Source organism: Lucilia sericata, unplaced genomic scaffold (genome assembly GCF_015586225.1).
Source record: "Lucilia sericata isolate MDLA Ls3-8-SP2 unplaced genomic scaffold, ASM1558622v1 Contig001499F_arrow, whole genome shotgun sequence".
Taxonomy (NCBI): Eukaryota; Metazoa; Arthropoda; class Insecta; order Diptera; family Calliphoridae; genus Lucilia; species Lucilia sericata.
In genome coordinates this window covers 72,782-87,500 of record NW_023995427.1, presented here as the reverse complement: position 1 = coordinate 87,500, position 14,719 = coordinate 72,782, and the positions used below count along the sequence as shown (strand labels likewise).

General features: G+C 30.2%; 2 protein-coding genes across 2 annotated transcripts in view; one reads left to right on the top strand and one right to left on the bottom strand.

Annotated features, from left to right (window-relative positions):
- The window catches only part of LOC119611637 (SUN domain-containing ossification factor), a 10,504-nt gene extending 4,224 nt beyond the window's left edge, over window positions 1-6,280 (top strand). Inside the window, 3 exon segments of the mRNA XM_037967277.1 lie at window positions 1-410; window positions 3,342-4,173; window positions 4,245-6,280. The exon segment at window positions 1-410 is cut by the window's left edge and continues 1,207 nt beyond it. Of these exon segments, the coding sequence (XP_037823205.1) occupies window positions 1-410; window positions 3,342-4,173; window positions 4,245-5,116 (2,114 nt within the window). The 3' untranslated portion in view covers window positions 5,117-6,280.
- Window positions 6,281-10,935: 4,655 nt separating this feature from the next.
- Window positions 10,936-13,660, bottom strand: LOC119611640 (eEF1A lysine and N-terminal methyltransferase homolog). The gene is made up of 9 exons (XM_037967280.1): window positions 13,432-13,660; window positions 13,245-13,367; window positions 12,718-13,168; window positions 12,392-12,651; window positions 12,150-12,330; window positions 11,900-12,080; window positions 11,637-11,829; window positions 11,424-11,563; window positions 10,936-11,349 (listed from the first exon to the last, which is right to left on the bottom strand). The coding sequence occupies exons 1-9, from the start codon at window positions 13,521-13,523 to the stop codon at window positions 10,940-10,942; spliced, it is 2,031 nt and encodes a 676-aa protein (XP_037823208.1). The 5' UTR covers window positions 13,524-13,660; the 3' UTR covers window positions 10,936-10,939.
- Window positions 13,661-14,719: the final 1,059 nt, after the last annotated feature.

Below are 14,719 nucleotides of genomic sequence, written 5' to 3'. Positions count from 1 at the left end.
AACCTGAAGCACAATTAGAAGCTACTACTTTACCGCCTAAAATTATACAAAAACCTAACTTACCTGATACTAATATATTTAATGTACCTGCCGATGAACCTGCATCATCATCAGAGACTGAAGTACCTGTTACCGTTACCGAAACCCCAGCTTCAGTTGAAAACTTTGAACCAGCCGCTACTACTGCTCCAACCACTACAACACCTTCTCCTACGCCTGCAACCAATATGGATTCAGTTAATGTTGCTTCTAAAAGCGAAGAAGACACAAATTCTTGGGATAATATCGATAATTTATTGACAACTGTACCTTCTACCATCGTCGGGGGTTCTTCACAATATAACCAGCCGAAAAACTCGAATGGTCCCCAATCGGAAAGTGTTTTTATACGTCTATCAAATCGAATTAAGGTAGGTTTCTTTGACACATATTTTCAGCCTCAAATTTGCTTTATTTTCTTACCCTGACACAGTTTCGTAAGGGTGATTTTTTGTTTTTTTTTTTAATATTTTGTTGTGATGAACTTGTGATTTCATGTTTTCGTTTTCTTATTCTCTTTCAAACATGTTACATTACAAGATGTGTAGAATGTTTAATAGGAAATTTGCGTGTTTTCATATATTTTATTATAGTTTCCTTTAGAAAGGAAACTTTGATTTTGGTTACCAAGATAGTTGGTGAAAAAGAGTTTGAAATTATTACGATACAAGTCAATAATACAGTGCACGGTGGAACAGGATATAAAATTGGAGAAATGTTGATAGATAGATAGATAGATAGATAGATAGATAGATAGATAGATAGATAGATAGATAGATAGATAGATAGATAGATAGATAGATAGATAGATAGATAGATAGATAGATAGATAGATAGATAGATAGATAGATAGATAGATAGATAGATAGATAGATAGATAGATAGATAGATAGATAGATAGATAGATAGATAGATAGAAGATAGATAGATAGATAGATAGATAGATAGATAGATAGATAGATAGATAGATAGATAGATAGATAGATAGATAGATAGATAGATAGATAGATAGATAGATAGATAGATAGATAGATAGATAGATAGATAGATAGATAGATAGATAGATAGATAGATAGATAGATAGATAGATAGATAGATAGATAGATAGATAGATAGATAGATAGATAGATAGATAGATAGATAGATAGATAGATAGATAAGATAGATAGATAGATAGATAGATAGATAGATAGATAGATAGATAGATAGATAGATAGATAGATAGATAGATAGATAGATAGATAGATAGATAGATAGATAGATAGATAGATAGATAGATAGATAGATAGATAGATAGATAGATAGATAGATAGATAGATAGATAGATAGATAGATAGATAGATAGATAGATAGATAGATAGATAGATAGATAGATAGATAGATAGATAGATAGATAGATAGATAGATAGATAGATAGATAGATAGATAGATAGATAGATAGATAGATAGATAGATAGATAGATAGATAGATAGATAGATAGATAGATAGATAGATAGATAGATAGATAGATAGATAGATAGATAGATAGATAGATAGATAGATAGATAGATAGATAGATAGATAGATAGATAGATAGATAGATAGATAGATAGATAGATAGATAGATAGATAGATAGATAGATAGATAGATAGATAGATAGATAGATAGATAGATAGATAGATAGATAGATAGATAGATAGATAGATAGATAGATAGATAGATAGATAGATATAGATAGATAGATAGATAGATAGATAGATAGATAGATAGATAGATAGATAGATAGATAGATAGATAGATAGATAGATAGATAGATAGATAGATAGATAGATAGATAGATAGATAGATAGATAGATAGATAGATAGATAGATAGATAGATAGATAGATAGATAGATAGATAGATAGATAGATAGATAGATAGATAGATAGATAGATAGATAGATAGATAGATAGATAGATAGATAGATAGATAGATAGATAGATAGATAGATAGATAGATAGATAGATAGATAGATAGATAGATAGATAGATAGATAGATAGATAGATAGATAGATAGATAGATAGATAGATAGATAGATAGTGGAGTCTATATTCTGGTTTATAGATGAGATTGATGAGGTATATATAAACAAATAGATATGTACATTAGATACGATGAGATAATATTTCAATTTTACTGATTTTTACTGATAAGATTGATGTGGTTAATACGATTCATTAGTTTGATAAATATAATAATTTCATTATTAATAGATAGATAGATAGATAGATAGATAGATAGATAGATAGATAGATAGATAGATAGATAGATAGATAGATAGATAGATAGATAGATAGATAGATAGATAGATAGATAGATAGATAGATAGATAGATAGATAGATAGATAGATAGATAGATAGATAGATAGATAGATAGATAGATAGATAGATAGATAGATAGATAGATAGATAGATAGATAGATAGATAGATAGATAGATAGATAGATAGATAGATAGATAGATAGATAGATAGATAGATAGATAGATAGATAGATAGATAGATAGATAGATAGATAGATAGATAGATAGATAGATAGATAGATAGATAGATAGATAGATAGATAGATAGATAGATAGATAGATAGATAGATAGATAGATAGATAGATAGATAGATAGATAGATAGATAGATAGGTAGATAGATAGATAGATAGATAGATAGATAGATAGATAGATAGATAGATAGATAGATAGATAGATAGATAGATAGATAGATAGATAGATAGATAGATAGATAGATAAATAGATAGATAAATAGATAGATAGATAGATAGATAGATAGATAGATAGATAGATAGATAGATAGATAGATAGATAGATAGATAGATAGATAGATAGATAGATAGATAGATAGTGGAGTCTATATTCTGCTTTATAGATGGGATTGATGAGGTATTATAAGAAAAATACATACATTAGATACAATGAGATAATATTTTAATTTCACTGATAAGATTGATATGGTTAATATGATTCATTAGTTTGATAAATATAATAATTTCATTTCACTGTACGGATTTTTAACCTTTCTTCTTTTACATTATTATCATACACACCCTCAGTATTTTAACTACATGTTAAGCTTACTCTTAGACTACTACAAAGGAAAACATACATTTAAACATATAAATATTAGGCTAATAATACTCGTAAGTTGCATGCGTTCTATAAAACAACTTAGATACTGTTACTAAACTCCAACACTAAACTACAACAATTATATTCTCCAATTTACAAATTTTACATTTCATTTACTCAATTTTCTAACATATTTTTTTAGGCTCTTGAGCGTAACATGTCTCTGTCAGGCCAGTACCTCGAAGAACTATCACGACGTTATAAAAAGCAAGTCGAAGAGTTACAACAGACTCTGACACAACAAATTCAAACGGTACGCACACTGGAGGAAGAAAATCGACGTCATAATGAACTCGAACAATTGTATGCCGAACGAAATACACAACTTAAAAGTGAATTGGATGACCTAAAATTACATGTTCATGCATGTATTGTGGTCATAATATTTGTGGGAGCATTTGTCTTTTTTGTTCTTATGGTGGGCATACTATTCTATCGTTCGCTTAGAAGAGATACCAAGGAGGTATTGTCGATCTACGACAAAAGTGGTAAGCGGAAAAATGACACAAATGTGGCGCAGACAAGCACACAAAAGAAAATTAATCGTCGCAAATCCTTTGAGGATTTTTCGGATCATCAGCAATCGGTTAAACGGCGTGACCAGGAGGGCGCCTCTAATGTCAGTGGTAGTTATGCGGATAAATATCGAAGGCCTAGTGAAGAGGTCATGTTAATTTTAAAAGAATGTAAAGGTGATGGCGCTAGAACGAGCCTCCACCAAAGTAAGACTGAGCAACAGGAGGAAGAGGCCTCTAGTTACAATAATCCGAGTACTACGACAAGACAACGTAAAATATCCGTTTGTTATGGTAGTAATAATAATATTAATCAGGGAGCCGGTCTGCCACCTATACACCCGCAAAAATCCCAAGCTAAGCGTAAGGGAGAAAAACACTCTTGGCCCAATACAGCTCAGGCTCAGTTGCAAGCCTGGCAGCACTTAGAGGAACTAAATGCTGAAGATCGCATAGGAGGTAAGTAGTGTATATTAATCATATTCCTTTTTTCCCTAAAACTTAAAAATATTTAATTTTTTATTGGCCAGATTCTGCAGAGATTTCTTCAAGTAGAATTAAAAAGCCATCCGGCTTAAATGGAAAATCAAAAAAGAAAAAGGAAACGCAAAGTTTTAAACGCCAACAATCTTCGCCTGCCGACACAGCTTCACAACTTAATAGTTCAGCTCCCGCAGAACTAAAAGGCGCCGAATTCGATGAACGCCTTATGCTAGACGAAGACGATTTAGATAATTTCATACCCAATGCTGATTTAGCCTATAACGAGTTTATGCCCGATGGCCCGCGCGGCTATCAATGCGTCAATCCAAATTCAAATGCCAATAATCCTGCCTCAAAATCGAAATCATCCTCCAACAATAAACAAACGTTGGCGGATAGTAATTTGAAAAAATCACGCCGTTTATCTTCGCCAGTTTTCTTTAAATCACCATTTACAAAAAGTCTTAAAGGTAAAATTTCCAACAGCAATAAATCAAATCCAGCCCATGAGTCGACATCATGGGAATGGTATCGTTTAAAAAAATCAGCTTCATCTGTCTCATCCGGTGGTGGTGGTGGTCACGGCCAAATGTCCACTTCCATTTCTAATAGCACTAATAATGCATTTTTACGTGTCTCACCTAATGCCAGCTTGGATTCATCTTCTTTGTCTGAAATCAATTTTCCCACTAATTCTACCGAAAACTCATTTCGCATATTAGAAGAAGCCATTTTATCATCAGGTGAAAGTGCCATTACGACAGCAACAACGTCAGCTTCATCGTCGAATTGTAAGAAATCATCGTCGGGTGGCATTAGCAGTAGTAGCAATAGTAATCGTAGTTCAAGTTCAAATTCATCGACGCAATCGAAAAAGAAAAATCGTAGTTTTAACAAAATTTTCCGTAAAGTATTTTAAGTGCGTGAGGTGGGCGGGGCAGCCATTTTTAAAGCATTAAAACCGAGAACGTATGAAAGAAAGACATGCATATTTTGTAAATATATTTGATATTATTATGAATATTAACAGATTTTTCGTTTAGATTTGAATCTCTATATACATACATATATTTTAAAACAGCTTTTTGCAAACGTTTTCATATATACTTTATGGTGGCCCCTTTTGTATGGGGAAGAAATAAAGTACTGATGTTCCTACCGAAAATGAAAACTTGATTCAATTTCAAAATTTTTGTTTTGGCGTCAATATTTGGTGAGCTGAATCAAATGATAAAAAGGTCCTTTTTAAGGTTATGCCAATTTTGTTCATGTTTGACGCAAATGAAAGATATATTTTGTTATCATGTGAAAGGCCTTTAAGAAATGGTATCTTAGAAAGAACTAAATTTTCATTTTTTGGCGGGAATATCAGCAATCTCCATTTAAGGGCCACCCTAATAAACATAACACATACATTATATACAATTTTATTGAATTAATTAACAGTTTACACATTTAAGGCTGTTAGCAATTGTTAATATATACTTCAAAAATATAACCCAGTGTATAGTTAAATACATGTTAAACTTATTATTATTATTGAAATTTAATTTAATCATTCTTTACATTTTATAAAATTTGTGTTTAACATCTTGTTGTAAAAATGAATGAATGTTTACATTCCTTTTTGAAACATTTCGTCAAAAGCTATTTTAAATTAACTTATAAGTTTAGTTAAAATTTTTTCGCCATTTATTAGTTAATAGTTTTTATTGTAGATTTTTCCGTTGTTTCGAATAAAATAAATGTTTATTTATTCAATATAATTGCAAATCATATTGAAGTAGATGGAAAATGTCCTTTTTGAATGCAAACATGTTTTTTTCAATAAACGATTTTCAATCTGTTTAATTTTCCAGGATTTTGTTGAGGTTTTCTGATTCTATTTATTAGTCTTTAAGTTGTGTAGTCCACTGGAAGAACTTATAACAAAAATAGTACTTTTTTAGGTTTCAAAGTACTTAATTAATCTTCCGCTAGACTATAGACTAGATTATAAACTAGACTATAAACTAGACTATAGGCTAGATTATAAACTAGACTACAGACTAGACTAGATTATAGACTTGACTATAGACTAGACTATAGACTAGACTCTAGACTAGACTATAGACTAGACTATAGACTAGACTATAGACTAGACTATAGACTAGACTATAGACTAGACTATAGAATAGACTATAGACTAGACTATAGAATAGACTATAGACTAGACTATAGACTAGTCTATAGACTAGACTATAGACTAGTCTATAGACTAGACTATAGACTAGACTATAGACTAGACTATAGACTAGACTATAGACTAGACTATAGACTAGACTATAGACTAGACTATAGACTAGACTATAGACTAGACTATAGACTAGACTATAGACTAGACTATAGACTAGACTATAGACTAGACTATAGACTAGACTATAGACTAGACTATAGACTAGACTATAGACTAGACTATAGACTAGACCATAGACTATAGACTAGACTATAGACTAGACTATAGACTAGACTATAGATTAGACTATAGACTAGAATATAGACTAGACTATAGACTAGACTATAGACTAGACTATAGACTAGACTATAGACTAGACTATAGACAAGACTATAGATTAGACTATAGACTAGACTATAGACTAGTCTATAGACTAGCCTAGACTATAGACTACACTATAGACTAGACTATAGACTAGACTATAGACTAGACTATAGACTAGACTATAGACTAGACTATAGACTAGACTATAGACTAGACTATAGACTAGACTATAGACTAGACTATAGACTAGACTATAGACTAGACTATAGACTAGACTATAGACTAGACTATAGACTAGACTATAGACTAGACTATAGACTAGACTATAGACTAGACTATAGACTAGACTATAGACTAGACTATAGACTAGACTATAGACTAGACTATAGACTAGACTATAGACTAGACTATAGACTAGACTATAGACTAGGCTATAGACTAGACTATAGACTAGACTATAGACTAGACTATAGACTAGACTATAGACTAGACTATAGACTAGACTATAGACTAGACTACAGACTATGCTATAGACTAGACTATAAACTAGATTATAGACTAGACTATAGACTATAATAAACAAAAATGAAGAAACATTATCTGTCGAAGTAGAGTTCATCCGTTCGGAGTTTGTTATACATTTTAACCGATATAGGGTACAACGTAAACGATGTCCAGAAAAATCTTTTACATCATTTAATGTTTGCTTTAAGGATCACTGTTTAACTTCATCCACAAAATTTAAGTATTTATTGGTTACTCTTCAAGACGTTTTCAGAAGTAACTTAAAATTACTCATTTCTCTAACAAAACATTATTAATGACAAAAAATTTGTTTATTTCCATTTCAGCTAAACATTTAAAACAAACGCTAAGAAAATATAAATATAAAGAAACTTTTTAAAAAATTCATATAATTCAATTTACAAAAATCACTTTAAACTTGCAATTAATTTTAGTTTGTTTATTAATATTTGTTCTAACATCTTTCTTAACACTACACGACGCTAATAACACAAGTTTTGGTTAATTTTTCAGAGAAAAAAATATTTTTAATAAATTTTCTTGATTTATTTTTTATTTTATTTCTAGTTGGTGACTTAAGTAAAACGTAAAACTTTTAAAATACAACAAACAAAAGATAAAAAGAAAAGTAAAATGAAATTTACCAAAAACAAAATGTAATTTAATAAGATAAAAACTTGGTTATGCCTAGAAAAAATATATATATAAATAAAGTAATAAAACAAATTTTGACTGCATTTTTTCCCATAAATAGTAAAAAGGCTTTAAATAATTGTTAAAAATTTTGTGTTTTTACGAAAATTAAAAAAAAAAAACTTGACATTTTTCCCGAAAAAGAAAAATCAAACAAAGGAAATGAATTATATTTTTATTAAAAAACAACATTATTCCATTAAAATTAATTTAAACGAATTAATGTAATGAAAGTTATTGTTTATTTAAATATTAACTTATTAAACAGCAACATTATGTATAGAAATTATAATTAAAAATTACGGATTGCTTTAAGTTCCTTAAAGAAAAAAAATTGTATTGTTTTTCATCATTTTCTCTATAGTATAAACATTCTCCCCTTTAAATTCATTTTCAGATTTTGCATATATAAATAAATTACATTTAGAATTATTTAAGTTATTTTAATTTCATTATTTTATTTTTAATTTTTTCCATAATTTTCTTATTTTTTCGTATTTGTTATTATATTCTCTAAGTTATTTATTAGTAATTTTTGTTTAATTGAGTTTTTAATTTTATTTTAATGCTTTGTAAACAAAAAAAATTTTATAATAAAATTTTTAGATAATTTAAAATAAATTTGAAGTGTATTTTTAATTTAAAATTGTTTTGGAAGAGTATCAATTCCCTATTAAATTTTTTAGTTTGAATCATGATTTATTTGAAATTATTTAGAATTTTAAATATATTTGAATAAAAACAAAACTAGAAGCGAACTTTTTTCTTTGTTGTGCTCAGAAAACTGTGGTAAGTACATATGTTGTTGTCAGTCACGGAAAATTCAATTTTACTTTTCAGGTTTAGACTACAGACTAGACTATATGCTAGACTATAGGCTAGACTATGGACTCGACTATAGACTAGACTATAGACTAGAATATAGAATAGTATATAGACTAGACTATAGATTAGACTATAGACTAGACTATAGACTAGACTTTAGACTAGACTATAGACTAGACTATAGACTACACTATAGACTAGACTATAGACTAGACTATAGACTAGACTATAAACTAGACTATAAACTAGAGTATAGACTATACTATAAAGTAGACTATAGACTAGAGTATAGACTAGACTATAGACTGGACTACCCACTAAACTTTAGACTAGGCTATAGACTAGACTATAGACTAGACTATAAACTAGAGTATAGACTATACTATAAAGTAGACTATAGACTAGAGAATAGTATATAGACTAGACTATAGATTAGACTATAGACTAGACTATAGACTAGACTATATACTAGAGTATAGACTATACTATAAAGTAGACTATAGACTAAACTATAGACTAGACTATAGACTAGACTATAGACTAGGCTATAGACTAGACTATAGACTGGACTACCGACTAAACTATAGACTGGGCTATAGACTAGACTATAAACTAGAGTATGGACTATACTATAAAGTAGACTATAGACTAGACTATAAACTAGAGTATAGACTATACTATAAAGTAGACAATAGACTAAACTATAGACTAGAGTATAGACTAGACTATAGACTAAACTATAGACTAGAGTATAGACTAGAGTATAGACTAGACTATAGACTAGACTATAGACTAGGCTATAGACTAGACTATAGACTAGACTACCGACTAAACTTTAGACTAGACTATAGACTTAATAATATAGATAGACTAGACTATAGATTGGAATATAGACTAGTCTATAGACTAGACTATAGACTAGACTATAAACTAGACTATAAACTAGAGTATAGACTATACTATAAAGTAGACTATAGACTAGAGTATAGACTAGACTATAGACTAGGCTATAGACTAGACTATAGACTGGACTACCCACTAAACTTTAGACTAGGCTATAGACTAGACTATAGACTAGACTATAAACTAGAGTATAGACTATACTATAAAGTAGACTATAGACTAGAGTATAGACTAGAATAGAATAGTATATAGACTAGACTATAGATTAGACTATAGACTAGACTATAGACTAGACTTTAGACTAGACTATAGACTAGCTAGACTATAGACTAGACTATAGACTAGACTATAAACTAGACTATAAACTAGAGTATAGACTATACTATAAAGTAGACTATAGACTAAACTATAGACTAGAGTATAGACTAGACTATAGACTAGGCTATAGAATAGTATATAGACTAGACTATAGATTAGACTATAGACTAGACTTTAAACTAGACTATAGACTAGACTATAGACTATATACTAGACTATAGACTAGACTATAGACTAGACTATAGACTAGACTATAGACTAAACTATAGACAAGACTATAAACTATGGACTAAACTATAGACTAGACTACAGACTAGACTATAATACTAGGCTATAGACTAGTCTATAACATAGACTACAGAATAGACTATAGATTAGAATATAGACTAGTCTAGAAAATAGATTAAATTATAGACTAGAGTATGGACTAGTCTATTGACTAGACCACAGACTAGACTATAGACTAGATACAGGCTAGACTAGAACATACACTAGACTATAGTCTAGATTGTAGACTTGAGTATAGACTTGATTATAGACTAGACTATTGACTAGACTATAGACTAGACTATGGACTAGACTATAAACTAGACTATAGAGTAGACTATAGACCAGACTATAGACTAAACTATAGACTAGGCTATAGGCTAGACTTGATTACAGGCTAGACTAGAACATTCACTAGACTATAGTCTGATTATAGACTTGATTAAAGACTAGACTATTGACTAGACTATAGACTAAACTGTAGACTAGACTATAGACTAGACTACAGACTAGGCTAAAGACTAGACTATATACTGTTATAACTCAAACTTTGTTTTATTACATTATTAATAAAATACTAGAAATTAAAAAAAAATTAAAATAATAAAAAATCTATTTATTTCTCATAATTTCCTCAACACTTTATAAAAATGAAAATAACAATTATACATTTTACAATTTCAAATCTTTCATAAACTCCGTCACATCCAGCATATCGTCAGCATTTAACTTTTTACTTTTCACAGCAGCATTTAAATTTCTACCCGCTGAACCCAATAATTTTTTCCAATTTTTAAGATTTGCAAATTTTGAATTATTTGTACAATAAACAACTTCATTGATGTCCTCATCAAGTTTATACGTACAAATAAAGGGAAAAACTTTCTTCATTGATTCTAAAGCATTTGCACGTAATGTTTCATCACGACAAACTAAATTCAAAATAAATAATCCCTTATCACCTATAATGCTAGTAATATTCGATAACACTGTATCGGCTAAGAAAGTGGGTGGTGGACAGCTCATGCCTAATGTTAAGTCCTTACTGTCGACATCGAATAACACAGCATCGTAGTTAATGCCTAAATAGAAATCGACAAATAAACGGTTTATTTAGTTGGTGTTGAAAGTTAATGTATATTATGTTCAAACACACCTTCATTTTTGCAATTTTGCAGAAACGCCAAACCATCATCAATAACCACATTTAGACGTTTGTCTTGTTTAAGATCAAAATGTTGTTCGGCAACTTCTAGCATCATGGGATCTATTTCCACAGCCGTAACACATAAATTACTATTTTGTAATAAAACTTTTAATGTAATAAAACAATTGTTTGTTGAAAAAAGAAAACAAACGTTCTACTTACGGTAATGCTGCATGTAAAAAGCTGCATAAACCACCACCACCTAAACCCACAACTAACACATTTTTAAGTTCGTTATTTTGTATAGGGCCTGCGGTAGCCAATTGCACACCCACCGACATATACAAATGATGTTGGCAAGCCAAATAACCAATATCAATTATTTTACGCTCAAGTTTTTGATCTTTAGGCTTTACTGCAAAAAATTTTAACAAGAAACAGATAAAAATTTAATAGTTTATGTAAAAAACTTCGTTGACACCTACTCGTTTTAACTAAAGCTTCAGATTGTACCACAAATTGATTGTTTAAAAATACTAAACGACGCAAAATTCTGCCATCAGCATCTTCAACTTCTTCTACTCTAAAATCACCAGATATTTTGGAAAAGCCACAAACTAAGGTCTCACGCTTACCCACATCTGAGCCGAGTGATAAGAAAGGTATCTAGATATCAAAATTTAAAGAAATAAATTTATAATGATTTACTATTTTTTGCAATTTTATCTCACAAACCTGCTCTTTCAAGCCTAAGGGAGCTAAACTTTTAACATTTTCCGACAATTCCGCTTTGACTGCATCCAAAGATTCATACACTTGGTCACGGTGTAATGTTACAACAGCCATACGTTGAAATTTCGCTGAACACTGCAGCTTTTTACGACCTTCAGTGGTAGAAAATAACCATTCAATTTCTCTGCAATACAAGTCATCTGTATATTGTGGAGAATAACTGTAAGTTAGTGTTGACTACATACCTTCCTTGTGGCACTATAAAGGCAGCATATTTGCCAAAACCTCTGGCGGGTGGCTGATCCAATATGTGTATAGTATAACGTGGACTTGTTTCGCCGGGTTTACACAATTCCATTGTAACTTCGTTGTGACCAGCTATATTGCTGCGCGCCAAACCATTGCAAACTAGGGCGGCTCTTTGTATTGATGCTACAGCATTTTCCAGTTCTTGTGTTGAATTTAAACGTTGAATTTTGTCGCTGCTAAAACTGAATTCTAAAATCTAAATAAACAAATTTAATTTATATATATTCAAATTGTATTTGTTCTTAAATAAGGGAGAACTTACCGGCATGGGTAACGCTTTAAACTTAGTAGCCACCAATGCGAAAACAGGCATTGAAACAGCATCTGGATTATCGGCATTTTTCTCTTGATTAGCTTTCTGTGCATCCAAACACTGAACTATACGCAACATAAAAGAGTTCTTAGGGAAATATTCAATAACATATTTTAAAATATGTTCTTGTAGCAAAGAAATACAAATATAACGACCACCAGTACGTAAAACTCGACTTATTTCTTTAAAATACTTTTCCACCGTATCCCTTACTTCCGGGGTATCATCAACAAACAAGGCATCTAGAGTACCCTTATCCAAAGCCACCGAAAATTGTTCATTCTCAAATGACATCTCTGTAGCATCCATTTGCAAGAATTTCATATCCGATCTAGAGCGGCTATTGATTTCCTGCATTTTCTTAATAGCCACAGCGGAGATATCAATATTGACAATACCTCTATAAAAGAAATTTTACAGAAATAGGTATGCATATCCTCTTATGACCATGACCAGCACTTTTCTCTTTTACTTACTTAAATCCTGAATCGTACATATCCATACTGAGTTTGGAATTACCACAACCTAACATAAGGATTTTATCATTGGTCTTCACATATTTGTGTATTTGTTCACATAATTCCAAATATTCACCATACCTTATAAAAAATTTTAAAAAATTAAATAATTTTTATAAATTTCTTGCGTCTTCCTGATACCCACCATTCAAAAGCCTTTTCTCCTCGCTTCTTAAAGAAGGCATTCCAATAGTCGGTTTGTGCGAATTCTTCATGGGATTTTGGCAATAGATTCATGTTAATTTTTTAATATTTTTTTTATTTATTAATGAATTTTTATAAAAATAACAATAAAAGTGGAAAGAAAACAAACTACACGCGCCCCACAAAACAAAGTGGCTCCAAAAAGTGCCATGCGCCGATTAAACTGTGCTATACCGGCGGCCAAATCTAAGAAATTCTGCGGCTTTTTAATATCGACCAGGCATGGAAAATTTAAATTTTGAAATAGTACTAACTTTTAGCAAGAATAGGACTTTTTAGGTTTTAAAGTACTTAACTAATTTTCTGCTAGACTATAGACTGTACTAGACTCCAGGCTCCAGGTTTTCTTCTCTTTCTACTGTAGACGTTGGGCGATCTGAGCACGAATACTTGTAGATATAATAACATTTATGTTATACCATTTATAAATAACTGTCTGTTTCACAATATTGAAACAACATTTTCATTCTTATAAATATATTGAAAACAAAAAAAAAATTAAATTTATTTATTGTTTTCAATTATATTTCGCATTTAGAGAAACCGGCAGTAAATAGACAAAAATAGAATATCTACGTTCTACGTTTGTTACAAACCCAAAATGTATGTAAAAGATGACAGAACATTAAATAAAGAAGAATTAGTGAAAATGGCGCGAAAACATGCTGCTCGCGCAAAAAATCATTTAATTTTTCCTTCAAACTGATTTTGTTTGATGTTCCATTTAAAAAACATACATATGTTTGACGACCTAGGAAATTCTGGTTTGTCCAGTGTACACTTAATAAGGTAGCCTCGTCGCTACAACAAATACAACAATACAAAAACAACAGGCGATTTGTTATTGTGAAATAATCCAATCTGTCAAAATAAACTGCATGCGGAGAATGAAAAAGCAACAAATAAACATAATAAAAATACGAGTTTTTAGCAAATATTTTAAATTTTAACTATTAATATTAATATATTAAATTAATTAAACGTGGAATGCCTGAAAATCATAACTATAACTATTGGGAGGACAAATTTTGCGAATAGAACGTGCTTTTTGTGAAAAGTAATTGGTTGTGCTAAAAATTTTTTAATCTGATTTGGAACGTATGCCGGAGCAAAAGATTTTCTTATTTTATCAAGGGAGGAGGACAACAAAGACATTTAATCGCAATTGACCCAGAAAACTTATTTAAAAACATAATTTTCTTCACTTTTGAAAAATTTTTACAACTTTT

What these genes read in the sequence shown, in the direction of transcription:
- LOC119611640 (XM_037967280.1), bottom strand. Translation starts at nt 13,523, where the DNA reads ATGAATCTATTGCCAAAATCCCATGAAGAATTCGCACAAACCGACTAT. An exon ending in TTAAAGCGTTACCCATGCCG is followed by an intron (nt 12,652 to 12,717) that starts GTAAGTTCTCCC and finishes TTGTTTATTTAG; the next exon opens with ATTTTAGAATTCAGTTTTAG. An exon ending in TGAAGCTTTAGTTAAAACGA is followed by an intron (nt 11,830 to 11,899) that starts GTAGGTGTCAAC and finishes AATTTTTTGCAG; the next exon opens with TAAAGCCTAAAGATCAAAAA.